Source organism: Marmota marmota, unplaced genomic scaffold, assembly GCF_001458135.2.
Source record: "Marmota marmota marmota unplaced genomic scaffold, marMar, whole genome shotgun sequence".
NCBI lineage: Eukaryota > Metazoa > Chordata > Mammalia > Rodentia > Sciuridae > Marmota > Marmota marmota.
In genome coordinates, this window is record NW_026000249.1 from 34,627,333 (window position 1) to 34,642,406 (window position 15,074).

At 41.9% G+C, this 15,074-nt stretch overlaps 2 protein-coding genes across 3 annotated transcripts in view; one reads left to right on the top strand and one right to left on the bottom strand.

The window, feature by feature from the left end:
* Positions 1–470: 470 nt before the first annotated feature.
* Uxt (ubiquitously expressed prefoldin like chaperone) lies at positions 471–8,942 on the bottom strand. 2 transcript variants are annotated; one of them, XM_048796467.1, is made up of 7 exons: positions 8,787–8,942; positions 8,508–8,614; positions 7,331–7,412; positions 7,128–7,195; positions 6,728–6,835; positions 747–845; positions 471–570 (listed from the first exon to the last, which is right to left on the bottom strand). In XM_048796467.1, exons 2-6 carry the CDS (start codon positions 8,603–8,605, stop codon positions 779–781), a joined length of 423 nt encoding a protein of 140 aa, XP_048652424.1. In that variant the 5' UTR covers positions 8,606–8,614; positions 8,787–8,942; the 3' UTR covers positions 471–570; positions 747–778. The 2 variants fall into 2 exon arrangements, with proteins under 2 accessions (XP_048652424.1, XP_015343647.1); XM_015488161.2 differs by having other exon boundaries at positions 747–810; positions 8,787–8,941.
* A 2,225-nt stretch (positions 8,943–11,167) lies between these two features.
* Positions 11,168–15,074, top strand: part of Znf81 (zinc finger protein 81) — a 112,762-nt gene continuing 108,855 nt past the window's right edge. The window contains exon 1 of the mRNA XM_048796464.1: positions 11,168–11,510. Coding sequence (XP_048652421.1) covers positions 11,444–11,510 — 67 coding nt within the window. The 5' untranslated portion in view covers positions 11,168–11,443. The remainder of the gene's footprint in view (positions 11,511–15,074) is intronic.

The window sequence follows — 15,074 nt, forward strand, 5'->3', positions numbered from 1 at the left end:
GGGCGGGGGGGGTGTTAGCTGGACCTAACCTAGATTAGGGGCTGGACTAAGGAGGGTGGGATCTGTGCCTACTGGTGGAGCTGGATCCATTTAGAAGCAGGGGTGAGGCCAAGGTTGAGCTAAGAAGGGCACGGGGTGTTATTTAGGGTACTGGAGGAACTGCTGGGGTACAGGAGAAGGATAAACCTTAGGACAAGGAGGAAGAGGCTGAATAGGCCCATTCTCTATGGCAGTTCAAAGGGTGGTGTCCTGGAAAAGGAATGAAGGGTGAGGGGAGGGTCCAGGTTACCAAGCTGAGAAAGGAGGGAAGAGCATAGAATCAAGTGGCAAATACTACAGTAGGACTTTCAGGGTGCTTTAGAGGTTTCACACTGAAACTGGACCACTGGGTCTCCCAGTAACTTAGTGCTCTACACAAAGGTCACCTTGGCAACCAGCAGGGGTTAAGGGAAAAAGAAGGGCCATGTGACTCAAAGGCATTCAGGCTCTTTAATGTTGGAGGATGGAGAGAAGTAGTCATTGGCGAGGAGTCTCTGGGAAATTCTGCAGGCCTTGTAGTTCTCTAAGTCCCTGCAAAAGAGGACAGAAGAGACTGAACAGGGGCTGGGTTCAGGTCCCACCCCACCTTTGCTCTGACTTCCCCTCCCTTGGCTCCAGTTTAGAGGGAAAGATGCTCCTTGCCTTCTTTAGGTCACCACTCAAAATAAATCTGGGGATAGTCTGGGAGTGGAGTGAGCTGCTCTCACCTCTAGCAACATGTGGATATGGGCCTTGATATTCATGGAGTCCTTGGTGAGGCTGTTGCTGAGCCTGGAGAAAACAAACAAGAAAGGGCAAATTGGGCCCTACTTATCATTATGAGGATAAACATTCCTCATTGTATCAAGAACTATCTACATCCTGGTTAACTTTTGCTCCACCTGCTCCTATGGAGATTTGGTTGGCTGTGTCTGGACTTTACTGTTTCAAAGACTACTTAATACCTACTGCATGCCAAGCAGTTTTAAGCACTGGGGAGATGATGCAAACACAATGAACAAAAATCCTGGGCTCAGGGAGCTCAAATTCTTGCTAAGAAGGGATAGACAATAAATGATAGAATAAAATATATATGGTATGTCAGATGGTTTAAGTACAAGGAAAAAACTTAAACAATGAGGGAGAGGGATGATAAGAAATAGGGGATGGGGCCTGCAATTTTAAACATCCCAGAATACTCAGGGATGGCTTCACTGAGAAGCATTTGAGTAAAGCATAAAGTAAGTGAAGAAGTGAATAGTGTGGCTTCATAGAGGATAAGTGTTCCACAGACTCAATGGCCATTATGAAGGCACTATGGTGGAGTGTGACTGATATGTTTGAGGTATTGCAGGGGGCCATAGGCACTGGAAAAGAGTAAGCCAAATAAGATTGTTAGAGGTGAGAAAATGAGGGATGCAAGTTCTATAAAGCTTACAAGGCCATGGTAAAGACCTGATGCTAAGTGATATGGGTACCATGGAGGATTGAACAGAAGAGGGAGGCAGACTAACTGGAGTTTAAGAGGCTCCATCTGGCTGCTGAGCTAAGTGACTGAGGATAAAGAGAATTAACATGGAAGTAGGAAATCCAGTGAGGAGGATACTGCATTAGCCCAGTTGAAATGGGGCATGGTGGTACTTGCCTGTAATCCCAGCTACTCAGGAAACTGAGGCAGGAGGATCACAGGTTTGAGGCAAGCCTGGGCAACTTATCCAGACCCTGTCTCAAAATTTTTTAAAAAAGGGCTAGGGATGTTGCTCTGTGGTAGAGCACTTGCCTAGCACATGTGAGGCCCTGGGTTCAATCTCCAGTACCACAGGGAAAAAAGTATGTGTGTGTGTATGTTTATTCCAGTTGAGAGATGGGGGATCTAGTAATAGTAGCAGCAGGTCATGAGAAATGATTGGATTTGGATATATTTTGAAGGTCGAAGCAGTTTGCCAAAGTGTTGGATGTCAGATGTGAGAAAGGGGTCATGGCTTAAGCAACTAAGAAGCTGGAGTTGCCTAAAACCACCCTAGCCCTGGGCTGTTGAGTTATATAAACTAGTCAATTCTTTTTGTCTAAGCCAGTTTGGATCAGGTCTCATCTAAAAGAATCCTAGTGGATACAAAGGGTCAAGGAACAGCTTCTGAAGAATGAGTTAGATGGAGTAAGAATTAAGTAGTAAGAGGGTCTCTTCCACAGAAAGGCCAAGAAGCAGGAAAGAGCCTTTTGAGGAGGAGCCAGGAGGTCAGTGTTAAAAATAAAGTGAATGATGAAGGGAGGTAGAGTAAGATAAGGTCCAAGAGGTAAGAACAGACTAGATCACACTGGATCATGATAGCATAAGGAATGCAGGTTTTATTGTGCTGAGCTACCTGTCAATATAGAAGTCAGTTTGAAAGATAAATGAAACTATATTCTGTGCAAAAAACAGAGAGCAGCAAGATAGGGTGTTAAGTTGGAAAAAATAGTATGAATCCAACTATATACCTGTATCTCCCAAATTTATATTGCCAGCCCAGACTTCTCTCCTGAACTTGACCTGGGAGTTTTAACTACTTCAAAAAACTCCAGTGTTTAATAAACACCACATACATCCCAAGTCCTATACAGAACTCCTGACCTAGCCCTCCCAATCTGCTCTTCCTGTCTTCTCCATCTCAGGTAATGGCAACTCCATCCTTCCAGGTGCTCAGCAAAAATGTAGATTCTCCTCCCCTTCCCCTTTTCGATGATGGGTTTAACCTAGGGCTTCTGCATACTAGGCAAGCACTCTACCACTGAGCTACATCCCCAGCCCCAAGATTCCTCTTTTTGCTGGGCACAGAGGCACACACTTGCAATTGCAGTCACTCAGGAGGCTGAAGCAGGAAGATCACAAGCTCAAAGTCAGCCACACAATGGCAAGGAGCTAAGAAACTCAGTGAGGCCCTGTTTTGTTTTGTTTTTTGTGTGCTGGGAATTGAACCCAGGGCCTTGGGCATGCAAGGCAAGCACTCTACCAACTGAGTTATATCCCCAGCCCAAGGCCCTGTCTTTAAATAAAATACAAAATAGGGGCTGGGGATGTGGCTCAAGCGGTAGTGCACTTGCCTGGCATGCACGGGGCACTGGGTTTGATCCTCAGCACCACATAAAAATAAAATAAAGATGTTGTGTCCACCGAAAACTAAAAAATAAATATTAAAAAAAAATTCTCTCTCTCTTTAAAAGAAAATTACAAAATAGGGCTGGGGATGTGGCTCAGTAGTTGAGCTTCCCCGAGTTCAATCCCCAGTACCCCCCGCCAAAGGATTCTTTTCTCACAACCCAGATCCCAGAAATCACTTTATTTAAAATCACAATTGCTCTATCACAAGCAATGTTTTCAATCTCTATACATGCTCTTTCTCTAACACCGCAACATCTACCATGCAATGTTATTTACTTATTTACTGTCTGTTTCCCTTCACTAGAACACTGGCTATGCAAAGGCAATGATTTCGGTCTGTTGTGTTTCCTGCTATATTCCTGAGAATCAGAACAGCATATGGCATAGAGTAGGCAACTAATGGATGTTGAATGAATTAAGTGAAAGACTACTTGACTCAAAGGACCTAAAGTCCTCAAAAGATGGTTGCTTTTAGGTTTAGGTTAGAGAGCAAGAATATTTTCAAGAATATTTAGGGAGGTCTGGGGTTGTGGCTCAATGGTAGAGTGCTTGCCTGGCATGTGTGAGCACCACATAAAAATAAGCAAATAAAATAAAGATATTGTATCCATCTACAAAAAAATGAATATCTGAGGTAGTACTCAAAGAACAGAGCAATGAACTTAATCTGCTCCTCGGGACAATTTGAACTTCAAAAGAGGACAAAATCGTGGGGCTGGGGTTGTGGCTCAAGTGATAGAGTGCTTGCCTAGCACATGTGAGGCACTTAGGTTTGATCCTATTTTATTTTATAAAAATAAAATATATTGTATCTACCTAAAACTAAAAAATAAATATTTTTTTTTTAAAAAGAGGACAAAATCAGATAATGATACAAGCTTGTCTATGGAAAGCTATGAGTTCACTCAAGAAGAAAGGAGATGGCTGGGTGGCTCTGTGGTAGAGCATGTGTTTAGCATGTGTAAGACCCTGAGTTTGGTCCCCAACACCAAAAAAAAAGGGTAGTGGGTTCAGGGTGGGGGAAGAAAAATATAAAGCTCATTAAATGCTAGTTGTACACAAAAGGAACATTTGATCTGCTACTACTGATGTAGTAAAGTAATGCTGTTTCTGCATAATTACATGTCTATTTATGAAAGTATAATCAGGAAAGAATATGTACAGTGACCTGACCTCTCTCCCTTCATCAAACAAAGAAATATAATAAAATCAGGAAGAACTGGCAGTTTGAAATGTGCCCCAAGTAGCCAAGTATTTTAAAGAGGAGGGCTACCCAGACTTAAATCCCCATTTTCTAGAAAGATTAAATCTTTAGAAAGGTCTACTAATCATAATAAAGTACCATGAAAGTCAATCACACTTGTTTTACTTTTCTTTCTCTTGGTGTTTTTTTTTCTAGTACTAGGGATTGAACCTAGGGGTGCTCTACCACTGAGCTACATCCCCAGTCCTTTTTATTTTGAGACAGTTGTTCAGGTTGGCCTCGAACTTGTACTCTACCTGATCAATGGAATTGCAGGCATGCACCACCGTGCTCAGCCTTTCAACCACATTTTTTCATCACACTAATAAACCAGGGCAATATATCAAGACCAGCCAAGGCCTTGGGATGTAGCTCAGTGGCAGAATGTTTGCCTAGTATGAATGAGGCCTAGGGTTTAATCTCCAGTACAGAAAACAAAACAAAACACAATACCAGGCAAGGGGGCAGACACTGTCAATTTAAATAACTCATTCTGGGGACAGACATAGATTCTCAAAAAATTAAAATCTGGGCTGGTGATATAGCTCAGTTGGTAGAGTGCTCACCTCACATGCACAAGGCCCTGGGTTCAATCCCCAGCACCACAATAAAATAAAATAAAATCTATTTGAAAGGCTCAAGAATCCTCACCTAGAAGGAAAGCTTTGTTATAAAAACTGGACTTCATCTAAAAGATCAACTGTTTAGAATTGCATTGACCATGAAAGCAAGCCCCCTGGTCAGGCTATTTGCTAATTGATCTGATAACCAAGATTTAGAAATCTCAGCAGGTCCCAAGTTTACTAATACTGAAACCCTGGAAAAGTTTGAAAAGAGAACAATTACTGAACCCTAATGGAGGCAACACTAGAAGAAATGAATATAGGAATAAACATAACCAAGAAGGGATTTTAAACCAAGTAGTATTACTCTTCTAAGATGTTATTAATCTAAGTATAATAATCAATGCCCCCCATACTCATTTCATCTGAGCCATGCTTACCCCATTTTGCAGTTTCTCTAGCATGCCAGGCACACTGTCTCCTTTGTTAGGAATGTTCTTTCCTAACCAGCCCCCAGCTTGTTCATTGAACCAAATGACTCAAATGTCACTTCCTCTGGGGGGGCCTTTTCTACCTACATTTGAAACCTCTCATCCATGCTCCAGTTGCTCTTCCCTGCAGAAAACCTAAATTTACCTGGAGCCCACACATTCCCTACCAGTTCCCATAGAGATCTGCTTCGATCATCACTTCAATTTTCTTCCAGTATACTTTTAAATTCACTCAACAAACACAATGCCATGCTGTGTACTATTTTAGTCACCTGGGATATAGACAAAATTTCTCCATTTATAAAATTTATAATCTAACTGGAGGAGATGATAGACATTACATAGAAAGAAATTACATAGTTAAAAAAGAGGTGATAGGGCTGGGGTTGTGGCTCAGTGGTGGAGCACTTGCCTAGCATGTGTGAGGCACTGGGTTCAATCCTCAGTATCACATAAAAATAAATAAGATAAAGGTATTGTATCCATCTACAACTAAAAAAATATTTAAAAAAATAAAAAAGATGATAAATACTAAGGAAAAAGAAAAAGTAGGAGAGGAATAAAGAGTACCAGAAGTTGCCAGTTTAAAAGCAGGTTACAGAAGGCCTGAATGAAAAGAAAGGAAGCTACACAGGAAGAACACCGCTGGAGAGACAACATCCATTGCATTTGCCCTAGACTGGGATCATTCTTGTGATGTTTAAAAGAAGACTGTGAAGGTCAATGTGGTAAAAGTATAGTAATTGAGCAGGAAAAATAGCTAAAGGTAAAGTGAAAGGTAACTTGTTTTACTGTTACTGATTAACAGGCTGGGACTTTATAGATCTGACCATAATTATAAGTATGCACGTATGTATGCATAATATTATAGGCTCTCTATAATGTAAACCTTTAAGGAACTCTTTGCTCTTGTTCCCTGCTGCATCCCCACTGCCAAACATAAAGCCTGCCATACAGAAGATGCCCAATAAATGCCTGTGTGAATGAACAATACAAAGACCATTTACTGAATGTTTATTATGTGCTACATCTGAGGCTGAGCTTTGATTCCCACTCTCAGCTTCAGCTTTGAGGAGGAAGGAAGTACCATCCCAGGAAGCCATGGAAAAGGAAGAACAGTGTTGAAAATGGTGATTTTTACTATGTATATTTGTGTGTGGTGTTGGGGATAGAACCCACGGCCTTATGTGTGGTATGCAAGTGTTCTACCACTGAATTACACTCCTGGTCAATGGTGGTGCTTTTAGATATTGTCCTCCTGGAATGAACTTACTCTGTGAGGAGAGAGCTCTTACGATCAATGAACTTGAGGGCTTCTGCGAGTGTTAACTCCAAGAAAAAACCATAACCCAGAGCCACGTAGATGCGCGAAGTATCTGGGCTGAGGAGAGAGGTCAGAGGAAATGGGGGGAATACTTATTACTATTTAGCATACCACACAGTTTATTTAAGATGTTTCCTATTCCCTCCCTTCCCCAAATTGAGGCTCTGGAAGGGCAGGGATCTTGTCCTATTTTATTCACTGACACATCCCCAACACCTAGCTTATATCCTTATGTAATATAAAACTTAGCACAGTGTCTGGTATGTAGAAGATATGAAAAACATATTTGTTGCGTGAAGGAAGGGGTAAGCTGAACCCTGTGGGCTCAGAGGGGCGGGTACACACTCACACCACTGTGTCAACGAAGAAGTTACAGCCCAAATCCACCTGCATATATAACTCCGAGTGTTTAGCTTCCTGTGGGGCCAGGGAAAAAGAGGTAGGGATCAGTGGTCAAATTTTAGGCCAGGTGACAAGTTTTGGTCTGGGGTCCCTCTTCCCATCTCCTTCCCCCACAACACACAAACTGGTATCCAATCCTGAAGTCTTTACCTGCAGGCGCTCAATGACATTTCTCAGTTGAAGGTATTTGGCCAGCTGCTCATATACCTTGTCTCGATGATCCAGCACCTTTCTGATAAGATGAAAATACAATGGTGACCAATAGGAAGCTCTTTCGCTTTTGGGATACCACATATCATGCCCTAAACAAGCATTTAGCTCAGAAATTAGGATTTTGAACACTGGGTGAGACTGCCTGGATTTGAATCTGGGCTCTATCCTTTACTAGCTGCATAACTTTGGCAAAGAAGAAACCCATTTGGGACTCAGTTTGTCCATTTACAAAACAGAGATGATAGTATTACCTCGTAAGAACTGTTAGGATCGAATGACTGTTTATTACAATGTGTTTAGAATAACACTTGCCAAATAGCAAGTACGATATACTTGTTAGCTATTATTTATTACTAGTATTACCACACTCTACTGTCAATGTTTCCTGCCAATCAAAATGGCCCATTATCCCAGAAAAAAATCTTCACTCCCTTTTAGGATGATCATACAATCCCAGTTCTGAACATTATTTCCTGTTCAATTAATGACAGCAATAACAGCTCTTCATACTCATTGAGTCTCTGTGTTTCAGGCATCCACACTAATTCCTTTTTTAAAATGCCTATTTGTTTTATTTTTGTACTCTCAACATTTTTCTTTTTTGAGATGAGGTCTGGCTCTGTTGTCCAGGATGGTCTCAAACTCCTGGGCTCAAAGGGTTCTCTTGCCTTAGCCTCGCCAGTAGCTGGGACGATAAGGACACGTCAGTGAACTACTGGAAACTCAAAACCACCCTATGAGAAGATTCCATAAACTTCCTTATTTCACAGATGTGGAAAGTTTATAAGGCACAGAGATGAGGTTAAGTAGAAGTGTTCACAACGATGGCAAAACACGCAAGCCAGGACGAGAACCCAAGAATTCTAGTTCCGGAAACTTAGCTCTAGTTCAATAAATAGCATCAGAGCCCGCGCATGCGCCGATACAGTCTCAGTTACAAACGCCAGTTCCAGCCAAATCGCACCCCGGATGTCGTCCCCTACTTCCCGCTAGAAAGGTGACAGGGCCGGGCTCCCAACGCCTCACCCACCAATCCGAAGGCTTGGCACTCACTCTGAACTCCCCACCCACCACGTGGAAAGTTCAAAAGTCCCGCCTCCGGGCTGTCACTCACCTCAAGTCCCGCTGCAGCACGTCACTGATGAAGGCCTCATAGCGCAGCACTTTCTCCCCCGTGGCCTCCAACGCCCGCCGTTTAGGGGGCGTCGCCATGATGGGCTCCTGGGAGTGGGAAGACCACGTTGAGCACTTCATTTTTGCCTCACACATAGTTTATCTCCACCCTCTCAATGTTGGGATTGGGCTCGTTTGGTTCATGTTGGGGGGGGTCCACCTTCTGCCCCTCCCAACTCTGGGACTCGTTTACCCTGGGACACCCAAACGCCGCCCTTACCTTAGGGCCGCCGGCAATAAGAGATGTTGGTAGGAACAGCGGCTTCCGGGTGGCGCGGGTGAATGACGTAGTGGCAAACGTGATGGCCAACCAAATAGCCAGGTGGGGAGGGGCGTTCCTTATCCGAAGTAGGCCTTAGGGAAGAGGAGAGGGGCGGGGTTTTACGGAATCCGGGGAAATCACTGAAGACTCCAGAGGAGTTTGCGGAGCACCGACTAGTGTCTATAAGTAGGCCAATGGGGGACTGCGAAATCCGCACGTGGAGCCTGTAGGGACTGTGCGTGGCAGGTGGAGGTGGAGTTTAATGGGATTTGGCGGGTTCTGGGGGAGGCAAAACTCACAGGCTTAGGTAGGGCGAGGGAGTGAAGTGTTTATAATTTTAAAAGCAAGTTCTCAGAAACAGTCGGGCAAGAATTATTTATGGTTCTCGTCTGTGAGGAAACGCGTATATGCCGTGTGATCTCTTGTTCTGGATGTTGGTGTTTTTTACACGGCAGGTTTGGATTTTACTCCATTAACGGGAATGAATATGAACATTTAAAAGGTTTTAAACGGAGACAAATTTTCTGAAATTCGTCTTCAATGACTCTAGCCCTGTGGCTTTCAATTGATAACTGAGGCTCAACTGGAGACTGACAAAACGCCGTGTCTAATCACCTCAATAAGGGAAAAGGAGGGTCACTGAAGTCCTCCACTGAGGATTGGCTAAGTTCTACTTAGGATTGGTTCCTATGTTTTTATTTAAATGTGTCAGTTTTTTTCTGAATGCATTTTTAATACTTGAGTGCATAAGTTTGTTTTTCTTCTTAGGAAACAGTAGGACCTATTCCAGCAAGTCAAGGCCTGAATCTGGAAGAGAACCCAGAGGCTAGAATCCTCCAAATCCTCCTACCTCATGGTAGGCCCTAGAGCACTCACCCCTGACAAGTAAATTTTCCTGGGTAATTTGTGCATTCAGTGTGTAAAAGCAAGGTTTTATTGGACTTTTTGTTTTTCAAGTATTCAAAACTTAAGCAAGGGTTAGGGCAGTAGCTCAGTGACAGAACATGTGACTAGTTTGTGTGAGGCACTGGGTTCGAATCTTAGCATCCCATAAAAATAAACAAAATAAAGGCATTCTGCCCATCTACAACTACCAAAAAAAAAAAAAAAAAAAAAACCTTAAGCAAATCGAGGTTTTCTTTGTTCTTAAGATGATTGTAAAGGAAACATTGAGACTTAGTTCTTTTTTTTGTAAATCTCATGTTACATGTGGCTAAAATTACATTTAGGTTGGAAAGGACACTTGATGTAAGAAAAGAAGCAAATGAAGGAAACAGAAGAGGCTCAACAGCAAAACAGGTTTATTTGTGACAAACCTGTGCAGGAGACCTATTGGAGACCCATCTGCCATTGCTAGGGGGCTGTCAGGGAAGTGTTCTTTTGGTCCTCACCTCCATTTTTTGAGGTGGTAACTGTTCCACCTTGAACCAAGTGTTTTCCTTTCTTGGTATGATGATGGAATATTGTTTGGGGTTTCTTTGCATGATAATAGACTATTGTCTGTGGTTTAAGGTCAGACCGAGAGTAACCTTGAGGTGACTCAAGAAGATGGAGGCTGTTTCAAAATGGTGTTGCCAGTGTCAAGTTCTTCCTAACACTTGGTAGTTAGACAAATATTATCTAATTAATCTATATCACTTTCCTTTGAGAAGAGAGGAAACATTTATTATCTTTATTTGGCAAGGAGAACTGTAGACAGTTCAAATGGGTGGGAGATGGGTCTTTGCTAGTCTACTAACATATTTCACAATTTTTTAACTTAAAGATATTACTAGCTGGATGCAGTGGTGCACACCTATAATCCCAGCGACTTGGGAGACTGAGGTAATAGGATCATAAATCTCTAGCCTTATGCTCCAAGCCTCAATAAGGGTGTTTATACTTCCATGGGGAGTTCAAAGCCAGCTTAAGCAATTTAGCAAGGCCCTAAGTAACTTAGTGAGACCCTGTCTCTAAATAAAAAATAAAAAAGGCTGGAGATGTAGGTCAGTGGTAAAGCACCCCTGGGTTCAATCCCAAGTTCCAATAATAATAATAATACCAACTTTATTTTACACTTGAAACCTACAAAACAGTTTACAGTGAACACCCATAGAGCCTTCTCTAAAATTCAACAATTGTTAATATTTAACCTCATTTGCTTTCTTTCCAGAATGTTGTGGGAATTGGACCAGTCAAGAAGCAGCAAACGGGGCTGGGGAGGTGGCTCAAGCGGTAGCGCGCTCGCCTGGCATGTGTGCGGCCCGGGTTGGATCCTCAGCACCACATACAAACAAAGATGTTGTGTCCGCCGAAAACTAAAAATAATAATAATAATAAATTAAAAAAAAAAAAAGAAGCAGCAAACGATACTCAGAGAGTGGAAGAATTCAAACTTAGTTTATTTTCTTTTACTTTTTTGGTATTGAAGAATGAATCCAGGGGCACTTAACTACTGAGCCACATCCTCAGCCCTTTTTTGTATTATTTTAGAGAGACAGTCTCACTGAGTTCCTTAATGCCTCACTTTTGCTGAGGCTGGCTTTGAACTCTTGATCCTCCTGCCTTGGCCTCCCAAGCTGCTGGGATTACAGGTGTGCACCACCACTCCCAGCTATTAGTGCAGAAAGACCAGGATGGATGCAAACTTCACAAATCAGCTCAGTTCTTTTATTCAGAAATGGAATCATGGTTCTGATGGTGGTGAGTATGGTTCTGATGAACCCACTCTCTTTGTGGAAAATGAGCCACTGAACAAGAAAGGGACTGGGCATATGTAGGTTATCCTGAGAAGTGAATTAATGAGTGTGTCAGCTTGGGCAGTCAGTTTTTGGGGGTCTGTTTTACTAGGCGAAATGGGAAGGAGTGTGGCCTCAGCAGTCTCTGGGATTTATCTTACTGGGCCAGATGGAGGGCTTGGGGTCAGTAGTTGGTATCTGGAAAGGGTTTGTTTAGGGAAGGATTTAATGCTTTAGTCCTTTCCCAGAGACTGCCTTTTTAGGTTTGATGGACTCCTCCTCCCCAGGGTTTGTTTTATCATTGGGAAAGAATGTACTGGAAAAGGATCAATGCTCCTAATTTATGACTTTCTCACTCCTTTTTTTCTTATGTATAATTATTTTGGGGTTTGTTGTTTTCCATATCTAATACAGGCCGAATTTTGTTTTTTTACGCTGGTGGGCCCAGACAAGATCAAACTCCAAATTCTGAGCCCCCATCCCCAGTTTTTCACAACATTTATAGGCTTTCTGTGCCATATAATTTCTAGTCCACATGATAGAAGGCTGTGAGTTTCTAGTAGGAAGCATGTTTGTAGAAGCAGAGTACAATAAGGAGAAAAACTGATTCTTCTCACAGGCCTCTGATAAATCTCTAGCCTTATGCTCCAAGCCTCAATAAGGGTGTTTATACTTCCATGGGGAGTTGTTAAATTCCTAGAGGTAGTTATTTACAACCCAAAAGGTAGGGGCCTATGCTTACTTAGGTTTCCTGAAGGAGGGCTAAAAGAAAGGGTAGGGGAACTCACCCTTTCCCCACGCACTAGTTTTTCATGATAGTGTTTTTTAAATACTTTTTTAAGTTGTCAATGGACTTTTATTTTACTTATTTATTTGCAGTGCTGAGAATTGAACCCAGTGCCTCACACGTGCTAGGCAAGCCTCTACCAAATCCCAGCCGATGATAGTATTCTTATAATTTCATTTCATAACCAGATCTGGTTTTGCCATCCATCACAAGACCACATAATAATTGTTGACACAGATGCATAGTATTTTATCCTTCAGATGGCCTCAGATGTTTGAGTCACTTCCCTTTATTGGAAATTTAAATGTGTCCAACTTTAAAAATTTTTTATTATCTAGGCTCAGATAACAGTCTTTGTTTTCAGATTTTTGTGTGCAACTATGATTGTTTCATGGTGATAAATTTCTAGAAGTAGAATTTATGGATCTAAGGAAGGTCACTGCATTGTAAATCTAGTATTAAATGACTACTGTATGCACACTGCCTTAAAACTTCCTTATCTAAGCTGTACATCAGGGGTCAGCAAGCCTGAAAATTATATGAAATTCAAATTTCAGTGTCTAACAATAAAGTTTTATTGGGTCACAGCCACACCCATTTGTTTGCATACTCTCTGTGACTGTTTTCATGCTACAGTGGCAAAGTTGAATAGTTGTCAAAGAGCAAATGTTCTGGAAATTCTAAAATATTTACTACCTGGCCTTTTACAGAAAATCTGTTGGTATCCTGGCATCCCTAGAGGCAAAGTGTTCTGCCAATCCCACTTCTTTAGGATCAGGTCAGTCAGCACTACAGAGGCTAGGGCTGTAACCAAGTGGGTCTCTCTGGCTTGCACTGGTGACCTGTTAGCTTCCCCTTCTTATGAGAAGACACTTTTAGTTTGATCCTTTAGGGAGATGTGAGAGACACAGCTGAACTATCACCAGCCAGAGACCTGAGATCAACTTTATCTCTCTTATCTCCATTTGTATTATTTCTCCTTTCCATACAGTCTCATAGTCCCAGACCTCCCTCAGCTCTGACTTAACAGATCTCTGAATTTGTCTTTTCCTCAGAAGAAGAAATGACTAAGAATCAGATGAGTGTGTATTTTTGATGGCTAGTGATGTACAATATCTTGTCATATGCTTTTTTATCATCTCTTTATCCTCTTTGGTGAAATATCTCTCCACATCCTTTTTTAAAAAAATTTCTAGTTGTAGATGGACAAAACACCTTTTTATTTGTTTATGTTTATCATTGAACCCAGTGCCTAAATATGCTAGGCAAATGCTCTACCACTGAGGCACAACCCCAGCTCCCTCTCCACATCCTTTGTTCATTTCTAATTAGATTTTTTTTAACTGTTGAGTTTTGAGAGTTCCTTTTGACAGTTCTGCTTCCCACATGTTGAAGTTTGAATATTAGAGAATCATGCCAAGGCAAGCATATGAAGCAGGGTTTATTTAAAAATTGGTAACATAGACTTCTCCCCTCCCCAGAGGGAGAAGGGGGGCCATAGCTGGTATCCTGGTATCCCGGTATCCCAAGAGGAGAGGTGTTCTACCCTTTTTATATGTCCTAGGGCTTCCTTTGTTCTCCTGCCTTTTCCCCCTTATCTTTTCTCCTTCCTGCATATGTGACTAGGCCCAGTAAAGGCTTGGTGGGAAGGCCAAAAGGTGGGAAACAGGTGGGCTGAAGGGGGAAGGGCAGGATGGAGTAGCCAAGGACACATTAACAACTTTATAGCTCCCTGTAGGGAGCGGAAATTCCTGGGACAGATTGCCTTGGCAAGAGGTTGGAGCTGGGGCAGGTTCTTGATAAGATGCCTCAGAGGACAGTCTCCAACTTCCCAGACTCACTCAAAATTGGCCTCCTTGATCTGACCTGACTCAGTTTACCTATCTACACTGACTGCCTGTCTAATTCTGGCTTCACTTTCATACTTAAGTCTTTTGTCAGATATGTGGTTTACAAATATTTTCTCCCAGTCTGTAGCTCATCATTATCTTTTTTTGCCCTCCTAATGGGGTCTTTTGTACATGACTTTTTTTTTAATATTTATTTTTTATTTGTAGGTGGACATGATACCTTTATTTTATTTTTATGTGGTGCTGAGTATTGAACCCAGTGCCTCACACATGCTAGGTGAACACTCTACCTCTGAGCCACAACCACAGCCCTGTAAATCGCTTTTAATTTTAATTTTGAAGTCCAGTTTGTGTGTATGTGTGTGTATGTATGTGTATATATATATTTGTTTTTGTTACTGAGGATTGAACCCAAAGGTGTTTTACCACTGAGTTACGTCCCAAGCCCTTTTTATTTTTTGAGATGAGGTCTTGCTAACTTGCCCAGATTGGCCTCAAGCCTGCCTCAGTCTCTAGTAGCTGGGACTATAGGTATGTGCCATGATGCCTGGCTTCCTTTAGCCATTCTTGCAAAGTAGGTCTGCTGGTAACAAATTTTCTTAGTGTTCCTTCATTTAAAGAGTGTCTTGATTTCCCCTTCATGCCTAAAGTACATTTTTGCTGGTTAAAACAATTCTTGGTTGGCCTTTTAAAAATTTTATCACTTTTATTTTGCTCCCTCTCTCTGGCCTCTAGATTTTCTTTCTGCTTTTTAAAAAATTTACTTATTTATTTTTATTTTATTTCTTAGATGGACAGCATGCCTTTATTTTATTTGTGTATTTTTATGTGGTGCTAAGGATTGAACTCAGTGCCTCACATGTGCCAGACAAGTGCTCTGCCACTGAGCTAC